General features: G+C 47.9%; 1 protein-coding gene across 3 annotated transcripts in view; it reads right to left on the bottom strand.

Moving 5' to 3' along the window:
- Positions 1 to 18,007, bottom strand: part of LOC116429719 (growth arrest-specific protein 2) — a 29,793-nt gene that overhangs the window by 11,440 nt on the left and 346 nt on the right. Inside the window, exons 1-2 of one of the 3 annotated variants that reach the window (XM_031982993.2) lie at positions 17,408 to 17,711; positions 4,154 to 4,570 (exon numbers count right to left, since the gene is read on the bottom strand). In XM_031982993.2, coding sequence (XP_031838853.1) covers positions 4,154 to 4,373 — 220 coding nt within the window. In that variant the 5' untranslated portion in view covers positions 4,374 to 4,570; positions 17,408 to 17,711. Of the gene's footprint in view, positions 1 to 4,153; positions 4,571 to 17,407; positions 17,712 to 18,007 lie in introns of those variants that run through there. The other 2 variants (XM_031982991.2, XM_031982992.2) reach the window with 2 other exon arrangements.

Raw genomic sequence — 18,007 nt, 5'->3', positions numbered from 1 at the left:
GACTCTCCGGTATAATTAGCAATTAATTCCAGCGTTCGGCGTGTCGGTAATATACAGATTAAACGCGTAGGAAGAAATTGATTCCGATAAACGATTCAAGATACGTTCCGAGCGTATCGCTCGTAACCTCTTTCCACAAACGCGCCGGGCCTGTTCCCCGTGCATCCTCGTTGAATACAATAAATATCAAGCTCAAGGTAATCTTGTTATTCCGTTTATAATTGGACGGGTAAACCGGCGGAACCAGGAGCGGCGTCGGCTGCAACGTCGTCCGGAAAATCCGGGACGGCCGGCGTAGATTTCTATCGATTTGCATATTCGACCGGAACGTCGATAATCGAGTTGACCGGCGCAGATGAATCGAAATAATTCAGTTGAAACGGCGCATACTTGGACGCGTTTCGCGTTCGGTTATTTTTCCGCATCGCGCGGATGATGCCCCGCGCGCGTCCCTCCTCCTGCCTCGCGTGAAATTCCCTTCGACCCCATCCCCCGGCCGCACACCGGCCCCCTCTTTCCCCTCGATTCAATGCAGACAGGAGTGCTGACCGGCACACGGCGCATTTCAAGCGTTCTGCGCGCGCGGCACGGTGTGGGTGAGCACTTCAATCGTACACTCGCGAACGAGAATAGTAACTACACGGCCGAGATACACACACGATTCCAGCATAAAGGCTGCCGACCTATCTCCGTCGTTCTGGGCTTTGAAGCCGCGCGGAGACCGACGTGTCACCGTGATATTGCGCCGCGATATAATTAGACGCGTCTGATCAACCTCGATATAACGCCGCTTCGATTCATTACCGGCGTCGGGATATTATTAGAACGCGGATGTTCATGCTGATTTGCGTCCTTAACACTAACCTTAGGCTTCATTGACATCCCCCTTTCAACGGGAACTTGGACTTCTCGAATTTTTATAGATTCGAGCTTCGAAATTTCCGAATGTCTCTTTTCAGCGACTTTCAGTTCTTTTGAAATTCAACTCCAAGGGTGCATCTATCGAGACTTTAATTGATTTACAGTTCAGTTTGCGTATCGCTAAATCAATTTCTTGAATAATTTCTTAGAGGACTATGTGTTATCCTTTTAACAATTGCAAACAGAAGAAATCAGAAATGAGTCATTTTGACCTGTCTGGTGTTGAGATGATGCAAGGATTCCAGTAAATTCGTCTAAATTGAAAATTCATTGGATTGTTTAGTTCTCCTGACAAGGGATAAAGTGACACCAGCGCGGAATATGTGTTTCCGGCGCGGCAAAGAGAAAGCCGTAAATTTCCTCGCTGATAAACGGTCACGAACGACGCTTCGCGCGATTTAAGCCGAATTGAAACCGCCCCGGTCGCATCTCGTGCAACGACACGGTGCCAACTTATCCGCGTATTAGTCGTTTTTTTTTCCCCGAGACCGCTCGTGTCGCAATCTTCCACGGTGGTCCAGATCTTGCGGATGGATTCTTCGAGGTCGCGTGAAACCACGCTCTCCGTTCACCAAAATATATGGCAACGTTACCGGACATTTCGTACCGAAACAACCTGCCTTCGGTACTGATAAGATGCCGGCACAACGGGGTCCGATGATAAAATAGACGCTGAACGAACAAATCGATTTAGATTCCGCCTTTCGATTCTACTTTACGAGGTCTTAATCTTTATCGCCTGGATAACGAATATCGATGACTAACAACGGAAACAACGCTTTCGGTTACATAGATCCGTGACGTTTTCCACGGTACGATATAAAAATGTCGGGAGAACCTCTGATTTCGAATAGATCACAGTGAAATATTCAAGATTTCAGTGTTACCGGTATTCTTTTAATCTATATCATATAGATACCATATTTCATAAGATATTATTTTGAAATCGATACGGTCAACCTCTATTTTACAACATCATAGACCGCAATTCTATATTCTTCGGTAGGAAACGGTGTTATTTACCGTGCAGAACCGCCGCGAGTGCGACTTCGACGGTCGATATATCGGGGCGGTTCGGTTTTACGCATCGACTCGTATTGGCACCGTATTAGGAAAGTACTAGTTCAGAAAAGCGGTCACACTAGTGCGCGAGATTGAAATAAACATCGGTCTTCCACGAATAGCCGGCTGGAAAAAACGGGGGAATATCCGCGTTGCCCTCGGAAATCAACCTCGCGACCTGCTCCATAAATTTCATTAACTCCGGTTCGTTTTGCCCAATTAGAAGAATAATTACTCGACGGCCTGACAACTCGCGGTACGCTCGATGATCGAGATGCTGGAGGCTAGCTCGATTTTGCGCGATCCTGGCGAGCGAGTAAAAACGCGGGAACTCGAAAAACGTTCGGAGAAATCAGAAAGAGGAACGATTCGGAGCGAGAAGCTGGTGAAACGATCGAGTAACAAGCAGAGAACGATTCGTATTCGTCGAACTTACCCCTGGTACCTGGAGCGGAACCAGAAAAAAAACTTTTTAGGCTGCGCCAATCTACTCGGCGCGATGCTTCTGCGAACGTGCCGGTTCTTCGCGAGGCGAACTAGTCTAGTCGATTCGAGAAAACTTTCACCTACTTTGAAATTCGCCAACGTATCGGCCCGCGGATCAGAAAATATCGGGCACCGATGTTCGCGCCGCAGTCCGGTCTATGAAATTCAAGAGAAAAACAAGTAGCCCGGTAAAATTACTGCTATCGATCGTATCGAGCTTTTCTTCGGTCGGCGTGCGGCAAATAATAGAGCACGAAAGGAACTGGCTTTTCACGGTAAACTGGAACGAAACCGAGTAGAGCTAATATATTTCATTCGTTTATCAATAATACGTTTATCGAGCCGCAATCCTCCGAGGCATAAACGAAAATTGCTTCTAATTCAGCGACGAATAGTTCGTTGATACGCTAATCTCTAATGTGAAACCGCTTGACATAATTGATACGTGACAGGGTAATGAACGAGTACTCGAGTGTTCTCGTACAAATCAAATCCAGACGATCCAGTCACGTTACTTTCGTCCAGAACGAACAAACCAGATCAGTGGCACGCGATTTAAATTTCATTCAAGAGACAGCGGTGGCCGGGAGTTCTTTTTTTTCTTCCTCGTTTCTTTCGCATGGTCTCGCGTGACAGTCCGGCCGAAAACGCGACGAAACGAAAGGCCAAATGTTACGAATATCCTTTCCCACGTCGTGCCAGATGCGAGCCTTTTGTGCGGCGCGAGAGCCGCGTATGCAGTCCGTGCGCACGTCACATCCCCATGCGTGCCTCGATCTCCGTCCCATTAAGGTGAACTCACAACTCGCGAAGGAAACGCTCGTTCACGGAAAAAACTGCGCATAACAGCGACTTCTGGCTGGATCATCGTTACATCACCCGGTAACTTTCGTTCGCGGCGAACAAAAAAGACCATCTAAGCTCGACTACGGTTGCGTGGATATTCAGATCCGCGATTTTCACCGCAATATTCGGCTATTACGTAAAGAGAAATTCGCAGAACAATGGAAAAACGGAGCTTCCACGTTACGCCGCGCGAAGGGTGAATTTCCACGGCCTCCCTTCATCAATCAGAAGACTTATTGATTAACGGCTAATGGCTATCGGAAATTTGCACCGGATAGCTGAATCACCGGTATGAATACAGCGAGGCTCGCTCATCAGTCAAAAGTCCTATGAAATCGCTGCGCGGTGTGTCTATACACGAATTGATTGAAGAGGAACTTAATTGCCCTCTTCGATGATGCACACGTGAACGAAAGTTCAAGAGAAAAAGTCGAGTAACCATGCGAGCCTAACGATCTCAATTAAACTCGCGCTCCTTCGATCGCAAGAACTGCTCATTCATTTTTTACTTCGTCACACCTCGCGATCAGGATCTTCGATTAGTCAATAAATAAAATGCGACACGCGTTTCAAGGTAGATCCATTCGATTCGACGCTCGTCGAGAATGTCGTCCATTGTTCCCATACTTCCGTTTCTCTCCCAGCGCATTTCTGTTACCTCTTTCATCGCTGAAATCATCGACATTACCTCCAGTTTCACCGTGTCCTACGATCACGAGTAAACTGTGAAGTCTGAGATTGGCTGTGAACATTTCAGACACCTTGTATAGAACGGCAGGGGATAGGGGCTCAAGCCCCTGGCCACGGATTTTCAGTAGACGTCTGCGTAAGTACTCACTCAACGTTTTATTGATCCAATCGGCGAGGTCCTCCTGGAGCGGCAGCAACTGTCTGCTCTGGGCCGAGTGCAGACGCTCGTGATAAAAGTCGGCGTATTCTTCCTCTTCCGGCGAAGGCCTCGGTACGTCCGCCCGATTGAACACAGTCACCGAAGACGGCCCCCAGCTGCTGCGATAACGAGTGTGCTGAGAAGGCGGGAATCGATTGGTGTACGACATCCTGGAGGCAGAAAGGGCTCGAGAGTGTCCCGGTGGCCCGCACCGGCCCCCTCCCGTTCGTCTTCGCCGGCGTTTAGTCCCTCTTCAGCTACCAGTGTCCTCCCTATTTAGATGCACCACCGGATTCCTCGGCTTTCAGACTACTGAAGAGTCCCGGCGACGCTGTGCGGCGCAGCGCGTCTGGAGATTACGTGAGCCTGAACGGGAACAGAAAAGAACAACGTTGGTCGTGTATCATCGTGAATCGAGAATGTAGCATTCGCCCTTATTCCCGCCGCTTTTCGCTTAACCCTTTGCACTCGGGAGGTGACTCTCAGTCACCACTTGATCTACAAGCTATAAAATTTGATATTTAATATTATACTTCATACAATGCATCAATCTGAGAAATATTGACGTAAAATAGCTTTGTCCGTCAATTCCCGTGAATTCCTCGTCGAGTTGGTCTTACAAAATATCGTCTTCATCTCATCAGAAAATGTTGAAATATTTCTAGTGAAAAACTTCGGAGTGCAAAGGGTTAACAGTTTCTTTCGGCGATTGAGAATCGTTTAACACTAGGACTACCAAACGCTTGAACTGACCTTACGAAATTTCTTTATAGAACTTATAACTGTATTAAGATTCGAATTGGCTATTTCAGTGTAGATATCACTAAATCATCTTCTTTAACGATTTCTCAGAGAAGCATTTATACGTTTCGAGCAATTCCGAAAGAAGAAATCGGGAATGGGTAATTCCGAGCCATCTGGTAGTTCTAGTGTTAATTAACTTCTTAACATTAACGGCAATCGCAATCGCGAATCAATAAATCGTGTTGCGACGATAATTGAGTTATTCTTCGATGTACCGCGGAACTAGCCCACGCGCTTTTTGCTTAATAGCTTCTTTCGACAATTAAAGATTCCTTAATTAACTCCTAATGCGATAGCAATTGCAGTCGTGGCCAATGAATCTTCCGCTGACAATAACTGAGCTGTTCGATGTAGCTAAACGCCGCGGAGGGCTATTAATTCAGGATACAATTTTCAGAGACATTAATATCGTTTCGTATGAACCGATTCGAGCACCTGTTAACCGATTTATCGTGGAATACTTCGAATATAGTCCACTCGGAATCTTTCTCATTTCCTTCGCGGTTCGATTTAATTTACATAAACGACAGCGGACCGCTGGACGGAGGATCGACGGGTCTGAATGCAGAAATGAAACTGAAGGCCGCTCAGCCATCCGCCAGAAGTGCCATTTACATTTATTATTTTTCTTCTTTCAAGTAGACTCGCGCAAACGAGCGATCTGATAACCGGGAGAGTCGCCTCTCGAAAGAGAGGGAGATTATTCGTGGGATCGAGCGACGCGACGATGCCGGAAGATGTAACATCGCGGCCGTTCCCGCACCCATAAAGAGGTCGCGGGGCTGAGAGGCTCTGAAGACCTCCGGAGCGCACTTTCGGTACGGCGAATGACTGGCAACGAGGAAATGGTGAACTCGTTTCAAGTGCGTTTCGGGAATGAATGGGTTTTATGTTGCCAGCGTCTGTTTACTGGACGTTGTTCAACAATGTTCGATAATAGCCTCGAGAGAGAGAGATGAGACTGCACCTTCGATTTTTCACCGTTCGAGCGGTTAGATTATCCCGTTGATGCCATTCGATGATTTCGCTACTTCCATTGTACATTCCCCTTGGAGGCACTATCTTTGTTATCCATCTATTATAATCGAGTTAGAGTTCCATGGGATCCGAGTTTCAAGTTTCTCACTCGAAGACTCCGCTTTAATACTTGATCGGGAAGTCGGCTTCCTCGCGAAGGCTTCTACATTTAAAGGACTCTCAAACTCGTTATTGGTATTCATCGTTAGCCCCGCGCGAAAGGTTCTCGAATCGACGGAATAGCCGCGCGTGGAACGGAGGAAACGTTTGAAACGAAAAAAGAGGATCCATAAAATCGTCGTAAATCCTTCGACGTCGGCCGGAGGACGTGCTGTCGCCTCCGGTGTCGCAAATCCGTCGCTGATGCAAGAATGCGCCTGCAGATCGATGAAATGAAATCCCAGTAATCGTCTCGTGTGACTCCGCCGGGCAAACCTACGAGTGTCCTTCGACATCGATCTATTAACGTGTCGTCACTGGCTCTGGCCCACGTAATGCAATCCGTCGTAAACAGGTGACACTCGTCTGGAAAACGCGTGCCCGACCGGCGATACTTTTCCCCGTCGCCTGGAAACGTTCCGAGGAACTTCGCCGGACGCGCGACGGTATCGTTCTTTTCGTTTTCCAATCGAATAATAGAATCCGACCGCGACGTCGCGCAGCGAAACCCGATATTTCGCCGATATCTCGACCGAACAACTCGGAAGATAGAACGCCGCGTTTTCTCGCGATCAAACTCCGCCGCGTGGGCGGGGGATATCACCTCGACGAAGTTCTCCATAAATCAGCCGGCCGCGGTGATCGATTACCCAACCGCGGCCTGCCAATTAATGCCGATTCCGCGTTATCGTGACAAATGGAGCAAAGAGGAGTGTGTCGGGCTCAAGGTAACGCCGTCTGCGCAAAGAACAAGCGAGAGATAACGAGTCCGCGTCGGACGATGTTTGCCTTACGACGGGTGCCTCTTAATTACAAGGCCTCGCGGATGCGCCAGACACCGAGGTACATAGAGATTTATATACATCGACCGACGATATTGCTACTTAACCTCTAGATCGGCGTCTCGATTTCTAGTTAACGCCGTTTGCACCGTAGAAACTTTCTGTCCTCGCTGTGTAATCTTTGCTCGACTCGATGTTCCTTCGCGAAAGAAGATTCCTCTGAACTTCGCTTTCTCCGGCTTCGTTTATGAAAACGAGTATTTGCATAAATATTCAATCGGTCCGGGTATCGTGAAGCGTAATTACTAGAAAGTCGGCGCAGGTGATTTCAATGCGTGGTGAATGATAGCATCGGCGATCGGTCTCGAAACGGTGCGTGCGCTCTAAGCTTCGTGCGAATTCAAGTCCCATGAAAACGCGGATCGAGGCGAAGGTTCTATACCGAACAACGTTGCAGAAGATCCACCCACGCGGTGAATAACTCGCATCGACTTTAATCGAGCTCTCGCCGGCGCGAGCGGCATATTTAACCGTAGCAGATTAGAGACACCCCGAGTCGTGTCTGCGCCGTTTGAAACGCGGATGTGAAGCATCCATCGGGAAGGAAGGTCGCTTTAATTGGGATGCACCCTATTTCTTCCCACACCACATGGGAAAGTGGAAAATCCATGCAGGCCTCCCTTCATTAGCATTTCACTATTTCGCCGGTCGTGCTTCTCGGAACGCGGTGATATAACGCCGAATGCATAAACATTTTCGTTGCATCGACACCTTCGATGTTCTATCCGCTTTACCAAATGAAACGCCAGTGATTCTCAACCTCAACAACACATCATTGTTTCCTCATACCCATCAATCTTTATAAATTTCCATCCTGTTATACAACACCGTATTCGCGATGCACTGTTTACTCGCATTTCCAGAAACCCCCAACAGTCGAAACCAAAACTCCCATTCCCATATATTATCTAACGCAATAACGGGCCGACACGTCGGAGGCGTAAAGAATCGTACGAGTCCCGAGCGGAAAAGAACTGCAACGTAATATAGAATAATAGGAGATCCCAGAGATTAATAAATTCCCGTGGTTCTGGCGTTTACTTTCCAACCGCATAACTTATCTCCCGAAACGCCGTCGTCCCTGTCCGACGTTACCACCTCCGTTCTGCATGGTAAAGCGATCGCAACGGAGAGCATCGTCTGCGAACGGCCGCCGTTTCGGAGCAAGCCCGCGTCCGCGATAAGCGTCGAGCGTCTCGTTATTCAATCAGGAAAATCGCGTCGAAGTCCACGAGCGGGGAGCAACGACCGCCTAACAATTGCACCCGCCGGTCGGATAATCGGCGAATTGGATCGCCGATAGCTCGCGCGGGCTTCGCGGACGGTTCCCAGAAAGTTTCGCCGTCGCGGGCGAAACTGTCGGCCTTTGCGCTGCGCGACCCGTCACGCAGACATCCGCCGGGCGCGCGTCCGGTTTGTAGTACGAGAGGCTCTCTCGCTCGCGCGCGTAGGCGACGAGCCCATTGCATCCGAGCACGTGTAACACACTGACACCGCTAGACGACGATCGTTCCCCGTTCCATTCGTCGGACGGACCCACGGGAGAACATCGCCGCTTTGTCGATGTCAGATGCGCGCGGGCTGAAATACCCGGGCCCGATCGGATGCACGGCTATCGGAGGGACGCGGAACGAAAATAGACCTCTCGGGTTGTTCATATTGTTACTGCCTATTGTCCGAGGAATTTTAGCCGACGATTTATGAACCGAGGCGAACACGTCGGCCGCCACGGGAATTCAGAGCGTTTCGTGTAACATATCGTGTCATAACGAACGGGTGGGATTGGAATGAATTTAGCAATGATTCGGTGTCGGAGCTCTTAAGTCGCATTGTTATTTAGACTATGCTAAATATTTTTATACATCGGTTCTGTTTTTGTAATTGTTTTCGAGTAATTTGGTCAATGTATTAAACGCGGAGCTGTTTCTTGGTTTCTATTTAAGCAGTGTGCGAATGGTTGTTTCTGTACGTGAACAAGGAATAGGAGTGTTGGTATCTTATAAACCATAAGATGTTCCTTAGATTTCATCGAATAGGATGCAATCGTCGCGTACTAGGAGAAAATCGGAAAGAGAATCGCGCTGAATAAAACATCCTGCAAGCAGTGGGAATGATACAGGCGATTGTAGTAAGAATCACATGGTTTCGAGATTCAAATTGATGCGCGTAGGCGTATAATTTATTTCTCTGCGCAATGTTTAATCCGCGTAATCAGCGGCCTTTAAGTGCAATGTCAGAGCAAGAGATGCTCTCGTTCGAAAGTTTACGGAGAGCCGGCAAGTTCGCCGTGGAAACGTTTCGTTGACGCGGTCCAGTTCGCCCGCATTCAACGTTCACCGCGCTAATTTCAAAAGCGTCTTTTCACTACCCTCGCGGAGAAGGAAAACCCTTAATTAGAGCGGCCGAGTAAGTCCGCGAGAAGGCTGGCTTTCTATCTGTCGGGCAAAACAGCGTGTGTCCACGACGAGGCGGACAAAGCACTGAGATCTGCTCGTCGAAAATTTCTCCTAGAAAACCTGTTAACCCTTTCCACTCGAAAGTTTCCCCTCTAGATACATTCATTAATTTTTAATAAACTGCTGATTAAATCACTCGTCTTATTAACGCTAGAACTATCAGACAGCTCGAATTAACCCATTTCAGAATATTTAGTTTGCAAGTGTTTCAATCATTACAAGGCTGCGAAAAATTACAAAATAAACTTGTGTATACACAGATGCAATAGTAAAGTAGTTTTAGTGTAAAATAGATATAATACCTGAATCAATGGATAAGACTATCATATTTCATTCCAATATTTCATGTCTAATTACATTGCATAAAATAAAACATCGAATATTGAATTTCAAGTGACCACGAGTCACACCTAGTCAAAGGGTCGATCTCCCGCAACGTGTCCCGTCCCTTACAGCGCAATTACAGCAAGTTTAGGATTAGACCGTCGAGAGTCCGTCAACGAGAGGCAATAAATTCGAAAGCGCAACTGACGCCGGGGTTAAATTGAAATATGATTGCAGCGGATGGCCGGCTCGCTGCAGATTCCTCAATTAAGAGGAACAGCGCACCGTAGTAATATAAAATACCGTGCTTCCGGCGGATCTACCGTATCGCTTTCATCACGTTCTCCCTGGGGCCGCCACGCGACTTTGTCGGTTCCTTTTAGGGATCAGCCCGACGACACTATCTTCCCGCGTAATCCGCCGCCCACGCGTCCGAGAATTACGCGGCTAGCGAAACTCGCGCGCGCACGTAAACAACGGGCGTGTGCAGCCTCCGGGTAAGATCCATCATGGAGTCGTAAAGCGAAGAAGCCGCGCTGACGGACGCCACCGTAGACCGAGTTGAACGAGAGATAAGTGCTTCATCGGGAACGTAAGCTCTACGGTCGATTAATCGGCGAGATCCGAGCGTAAACGCGGCTACCTGCTAGGGCGGGAACAGTTAGGTCCGAAGAACCGTAATAGAATCGAACCTTCCAGGCCTGACTCTAAGGACAAAGGAACGCGCGGCAGTACGGAGCAGATTGTACTCCGGTATTAGAGAAAATCACAGCGATAGAGACTCGCCGACTGTAACGTCGAACGAGTTCCACCGAACGAATCGGCATCTCGTATGCGCGGCGAGCAATGGAACCGACTCGACGCGGCAATCGTGAAATGCACGCGTGCTGGAACAATTACTAACCCAATTTTTTCGTTAATTAACGACGCGGTTTCGTAACAGCCCGAGGAAATCGGTTGTTTGAATGGTAAAAGGAGTTACGTCGCGGAAAATCTACGGAAGATACGCGCAACGATAATTGCACGGGATTGCGAGACGTAACGCCGATCAAGATTCCGCCGGTGAAGTTTAAATAACTCGGCGCTACGAGCCCCTTATCGTCGCATCTAAATTGGTAAATATAACCAGTCACGTTACATTCAAACTTCGAGAATTTCATTCTGAACCCGTTCAACGTTCAACGGCCCATTCGTTTCTTTCCACGTGTTTCACGATTATGCACGCGATCGGGACGAATTATTGTTATTAGGAAAGCTCCCCGGCCGCGGAGCAGCGCGCGGCATCGTTTCCTCCGCGCGATTTCCCCGAATTGAACCGACAGGCTGTTCAGTTCGATTTCAGGAGCATAGAAAGCGGGGATACAGCACGCGCGCGCCGGTCTCTCGCCGGATCCAGTACGCGCACTTACTTACCCGGCGCACTTTTTATTTCAATGTCAGTCAGTGAGAAAAGAGATCGAAGGAATCCGCGCGGAGTACAAATGGCACGGCATCAGCCGGGCTAATTAAATCGCATAAACAGAGCGTGCCTGTCCAATTACCGTTCTACCGAAGACTATACGTTTCTGCGTGGTTTAGCCCCGTAGGATGGCTACTTGGTTGCGTTCAGCTACCTCGTGCCGGCTAATGACGCTGGATAAATACACAAATTACGATTAAGTAACCAATAAAGTTCGCGCGGCCTCCGGTAAACTTTCAGAAAGGTTGAAGCTTTAGCGAACGCCGACTCTGCTAACTTGTATCTCGTTGCAGGAAGATGGTAGATTACGAAGCTGCTTCTTCTAATGAATAGAATGTATTCTTCTAAGGAAATTCTTGTATTTGTTCAACACTAGGTTTACGTGTGCTTATCGTACGCTTAGATAGATGTGATGGATAGATGTTCATTCATGCTTTGATCTTGGAAGTAGTTAGTTTTAAAAGATTATCATCTGTATCTCGCCGGAAAATGAACATTTCTGGGTTTACGTGCTCTTATCGTACACTTTATTCTACTATTTATAGAAATATAGATGTTCATTCATGCATTGATCTTGGAAGCAGTTAGTTTTAAAAGATTATCATCTGTATCTCGCCGGAAAATGAACATTTCTAGGTTTACGTGTGCTTATCGTACACTTATGTTTACTATTCATAGAAATATAGATGATCATTCATGCTTTAATCTTGGAAGTAGTTAGATTTAAAAGATTATCATCTGTATCTCGTCGGAAAATGAACATTTCTAGGTTTACGTGTGCTTATCGTACACTTTATTCTACTATTTATAGAGATACAGATGTTCATTCATGCATTGATCTTGGAAGTTAGTTTCAAAGGATTGTCATCTGTTTCTCGGAAAATGTTGAACATTTCCAGCGAAGAATATTCCAGTGTAAAGGGTTAACTTTTATTCTGAAAAACCACGCGGACACGACTTGAAAACAGACGAGCGGAACACCGGGGGAAAAAAGGGAAATGAGAAAAGGAAGAAAAACGTTTCCTTCCTGACGCGATGCCGCACCGCGACGTAAATAAAACCGGTCAACCCTGTCACCCTTTGAAGCTGCCTGCCTCCTAACGATCCCGGGGAACGGGCCGAAGGAGCCGCGACGAAGAAAATTACTGTTTATAACAACCGGTAGCCATTCCATTGATTAAAACCTTTTAACCCCACTCGATCGTAATTGCTTCTATCAATCTCTACGGGGTGTCCCGAGGAAGTCGACCGCGCAGGGACAATAAAAGGTTTCCGAACCAGTTAAGAATAATGATAAAAAGGAAAACTCTTAATCAACAGCACTTTATCACCGTGTGATAACACGTGGGGACACATGCCGTAGATTATTACAAGCTACAGACAAGAATAAAGTGTATAACACAAGATGTTAACGCTGAAACTACCAGACTAGAAAAAGTAACTCATTCCTCTGCATTTATTAGAAAGACACGTGTTTCTCTGAGAAATGATTAAAGAAACTGATTCAGAAATCAACGAAAGTTTCAATAGCTGCACTCCTAGAGTTTCTAGATTTCCAAAATTCCACCTCGGTTTCACTGTTAAGCGGACGCCTCCGCGTCGAGCCGAGAATCCAATAACACCAAGAAAGAACCAAGTACAAGCCCGTCCCATGGCGGAGTTCGTTAATCGTTACATAAATCCCCATTAAAAGGCCCCGCTTCACGATTAATCCATTAGCGCGGCAAACGCGGAAGCACGCCAGGGATGTAGAAAACGACAGACTGTCGTGTTCGTTTGCATCGCGTTGTTCCGCAGTGTAGAAAGTCAAAATCGTGCTTGTGTAATTTTGCGTTCGGCTCGCGATGCCTCGGGCACCGGCGGGCAGGGCGGGGAGGCGGAGCGGGGAATAATTCTAAAGCGCGGTAATGCTCCGTTACCGGTAATAAGATTGAAGTAATAAGTAACAGTTTTGGAGCGTGACCATCGCGAGCGCGTGTGGGTATAGGCGGCGTTGCTCCACAGGCGTTCCACTAATCGCACGAGGAATTCCTTGCGCCGCGAGCGAGCTAGAGCACCGCGAAGCTCTACAGGCCGAAGCGGCGGCGTCCGCGGAAGTTCGTGAATCGATAAGCATTTTTTCTCCTCCGCCTCGATTTTCGCCGGGCGATACACGTAAAAATCGGAACCGACCGAACAACGCTGTCGGCGTTTCCGGTGAAAGGAGAAGCAACCTGCTACGCCCCATCCCGGGAAAACCTGAATCGAACGACGCGAAACGCATACCTCTCGGACGCTCGGGACCGATGGAAAACATATTCGTTCCTATTCTCGAATCGGTCGGCGAGACATCGGAATCTACCGTTGGGTGGTCTAGGATTCGAGCGAGGGGGAGCGGGTATTGATGCGTGTCGTCCCAAAGAAACAGGATTAGTATAGAGTTTCGTAGAGTCTAAAGTGTCCGCGACTTTAGTGAATCTTGAATAACTCGTCAGAATGTCCCGCTTTGTTCAGAAAAGTGTACGCTCGCGGACCGTGCATCGTAATTTCAGAGGAATGCCTTGAAATCAGACGAATTCGAGCTGATGTAACGGAAACGTGCGCTACGCGAGTCTCTTGGTTATCCGCGTTGATTTCCATGCTTAACACTGGAACTACCAAATGGGTCAAATTTACTCATTCCTAAATTCCTCTTCTTCGGTTATTTAATGGATAACAGACGCTTCGCTGCGAAATTACTAGAGAAATTGATCTCTATACGCGAATCGAATCGCAAGTTCATTGAAATGCTGCGTTCTTAGAGTTCCTGTATGAAAGTTTGAAAATATCAATTTGATTGCTCGGCAGTTCTAGTGTTAATTCGAAGGAAACCCGAGGTTGTTAAAGGAATATATTTATTTTTCACGACCTCCTTGTTTTCTTGCGATCTCTAATGTAGAAAGTGGAAGGTACGATAAATGCGGGCATTGTTCGGCGACCGCATCCCCTTAACTAATTATGATTTCTACAGCCGATTGCTCGAAGATTCGAACAGATTTTTGCTCGTTAACCAGTTAACCGTGACGAGTATATGTCATCGTAAAACTTGACACGATACTAATTCTTTATTCTTTCACATAAACATGTAATTCTTTGTTTCGCTTTGATCTTTCATCAAAATATACTCTACGCGCATTCGTCCTGCATTCGAGTACACGCTCCATTTTTTGATTTTATCGCGCGCAGGACGAGAGGTTTTCCCAACTAAATTCCACAATTAACTGGTTAACGTCGTGGCTTAGCCGATTTTGAACGTGGGATATTATCGAAATATCGGGACACTCGTTAACTGATTAAGACGCTGGGTCCGGGTAAACGATCTCCTAATTGCCGAGTCTAGGACATCAGAGAAACGGCGCGAGCACTAAAGATAATCCCGCGGCCTAACTGCCGTTTAGCGTTTCCCGGCTCGCGAAACGCTGATTAAGAAAATTTCCATTAGCCGAACGTTTTATCGACTCGCGCCGCGGGCTCGTCTGTTGATATTTGCATGCAGCATGCATTCCGGGAACAAGTTGGTACAGAATCGTGACTCCGCCGGTCGTGGCCGGCGACGTTTTCATCGCGAACGTGCGTTCTCGTGTTAAAAGTTCATTCACGACCGGTCGGCCGAGATTCAACATCGGAACAAAGGGTTTTTCGACGACAGACCCGGTGATTTCAACGTATCATCGTTGCACCGCGAAACTTTCTTCGTTGCCGACGAATTAAAGTATCAACGGTACGATGGTTACCATCCCAAAGAGAACCAACGGAGCCAAGTAATAATTCAAGAGAATACCTTGAGCAATCGATTAACTGAAAGCCAGCGATTGAGCAATTGCATTGTTCCCAGGAGAACTGTTTCAAAATGTCTTCGCCGGGCGTATGAATGCACGTTGACTCCGCGTTAATGAAAATGTAAACGCCGTGAGTCATCGATACCGCGCGACTGTATCTTCGGCAAGTCCGAGCGATCAGCTTTTAAACGCTAATGACACTTTTTCCATTAAGATCCGCGGCTGCTCTTCGAGGAATCGCTGTTTAGTATACGCAGAAGAGACCTCCGATGTAGGCGTGATTAATGTTTACCGGGGACCGTTCAATTCGAATTGAAAACGCGAATGAGTAAGCTGTAATATTGAGAGTCGGATCTATGAATATCGGACGATACTGAAAAATACGATTTCCAAAATTGGTAGCCAACGGAGCGCGAGTCGCCGAGCTTATTCCGTTCGAGCGATTTTTTCGTCTCGGCCGGACTCCTCGTCGAACAGTTGTCCCAGTAATTTATCAGCGGCAAGAATTGCACGTCGACCGCGTTAAAGACAGCCTCAATTATAGGAGACGACGAAGATTCGTGTACTTGTTACACGTACACCGAGCCACGGGCCAGATATGTATGCTCGCCTATACGCGTAATGAGACTCGTAGCGGCAGGCCGTTGTCCGACGCCTTAGAAATTCTTTAATGACTTTATGTCGCACCGCGCACACCAACAAACGCCATTTAAGCCTCGCTCTCGCCCCGGTAGAGCAGCGCGCGCTCGCGTCGCATCCTCTTTGAGGCCAGGCCCGAAAAGAAACGTAATCACGCCAATTCGAAGGCGAGACGTCGAGTACGTCACCCACAAATTATGAAGTCGCCACCGCACCTCCATCGCGGGGTGTTTTTTCTCGTTTTCCGTTTTAATTTCACCACCTCGCGGTCATTACTTTGAGAAGTGTTTCTCGCCGTACGCTATTCTCGAGACTGCAACGTTTCCTATTTTGAATTTGTATTGTATGGTTTGAATCTGTAATTTATATTGTGGATTTTACGAGATTGCGTGTTTCTCGCTGTACGCTATTCTCGAGACTGCAACGTTTACAATTTTGAATTTGTATTGTATGGTTTGAATCTGTAATTTATATTGTGGATTTTACGAAATTGCGTGTTTTTATTGGAGATGGCTGTCAGTGTTGCATACAAGAAATTGCAGTTTTGGGATGCCAGCCATTTTCGACGTGCGCGACAGACGTCGTGCACTTTTGAAACCATTGTTTCGAGTATAATGAGCGACGAAGCGACAACGAGCGGTACCAATCGATGCGTGTTCCCCTATCGAATAAGTAAACACTAGTCAACAATGAGTGTCAATACAGTGTAATGAGCTCAAATAACGGATAAGCACGTGAGATCATGTCGTCAAAGAATCGTGAGCTCATGGCAAGTATAAACATCTTTACGTCGAAATAAGATGGTGAACCTCCGTACACGTTCGATTCGATAAGCGGCTCGAAGAGTCTCGAGGGAGCTATATAATAACAACTTGAAAGACCGACTCGTCCAGAGAACATACACGCATCTCAGAAGCTGTACACTCGTCGCATGCAATTTCTATCGGCGACGATCGAGTCACGGTAATTTACTCCAATTGCATTCAATTTACGCTAAACATTTTATAACACAAGCGAAGGGTGATCGCCGATGGGGCGGCCGTTACTTATTGCCGGCTCTTTCGCGACGTCAAGCACCGGCAGTTATCGCGGCACTCGTCGATTAATTACTGACGACTCAGACGTGGATATCGATTGAGTCGGCGAGAAAACCTCGTGGCTTCGCGGACCCTTCGTCCGTCTCGCTCCGTCTCGCCAGGACACTGTACGCTTGATCCATCTTGAATTCCAATGGAACGCTAAGGGATGAGCCGAGACGTTAGACAAACGATCCGCTCCAGAAAACGAGAATCAAAACCTCACGAAGCTCTCTACGTAAATACTCAACGAATCGAACACCATAGCTCCCGACATTCGAAACCTGCATTAACCACACTCCCCACGAACGAGTTGAAATATTTTTATCCTCCGCGTTCCTCGATTATCATCGCGGGGATGAAGAATCACCCCCGAATCCTTGCGACTCGAAGCTGTCGAGCAGCGACTGCTCCGATATCGTTCGTAATCGAGCATTGATACCGGACGCAACGCCGAAGGTAGGCAGGAACGCGGCCAATAACAACTCGATAACCTTCCCCGATCGCCATCCCCGTCGCTCCGCTCGTCTTTCCAACGAAACGATCGTAAACCGACGCCGCATCTCGGCACGCGTCAACATGTACGCCGGATCGCGGCTATTTACGCGTACGCGTATATTTCCGGTTTACCTGGCGGATCCCCGTAAACATCTCTCGTTTCCGGTCGCCGCGCAGCCTTCGGCTCCAACGCGTCTCGGCTCCGGTTCACCGTGGACAGGTCACGCGAACGATTTCGGGACGGCAAGCGAACATTCCGGGCGACGCGCACAAGTAGACGCGCACTCGTCGATCATCCGATCGCAACTGCAGCCCTTCGGTGCCGGTGCCGGTTCTGCGTTGCCGGTGCCCGACAGAAAGAGAGGGTGGGAGAGAGGTACGCCGGCGAGCGGGACGGAGACCGACTTACGCGGGGAAAAAACGAGAGCGAGAAGGAGGTGTTGTCGAGACGGACGAGCTCCCCGCTGTTCCACGAGCCGGTCGCCGCCGTACGATCCGACGCTGTTCCGTGATCCTCGTGTGTATACGTGTCTGCCACGCGGCGCGGATTCAGATAAGATAAGTGAAATTTTCCGAATTTCTTCTCTGACGCGGGGTAACTAGACTACGGGGCATCGTTTCCTATGCGTCTCGTGTTATTCGCTCGTCGGTCAGCTTTCTAGACGATGCTGGTCTCCGAATTTTCTTATCCTTTACACTTGAAGCTTCACATCCTTGAGACGAGGCTCGCGT

This window comes from Nomia melanderi, chromosome 10 (genome assembly GCF_051020985.1).
Source record: "Nomia melanderi isolate GNS246 chromosome 10, iyNomMela1, whole genome shotgun sequence".
Lineage (NCBI taxonomy): Eukaryota > Metazoa > Arthropoda > Insecta > Hymenoptera > Halictidae > Nomia > Nomia melanderi.
This window is presented reverse-complemented; position numbering and strand designations above follow the sequence as displayed.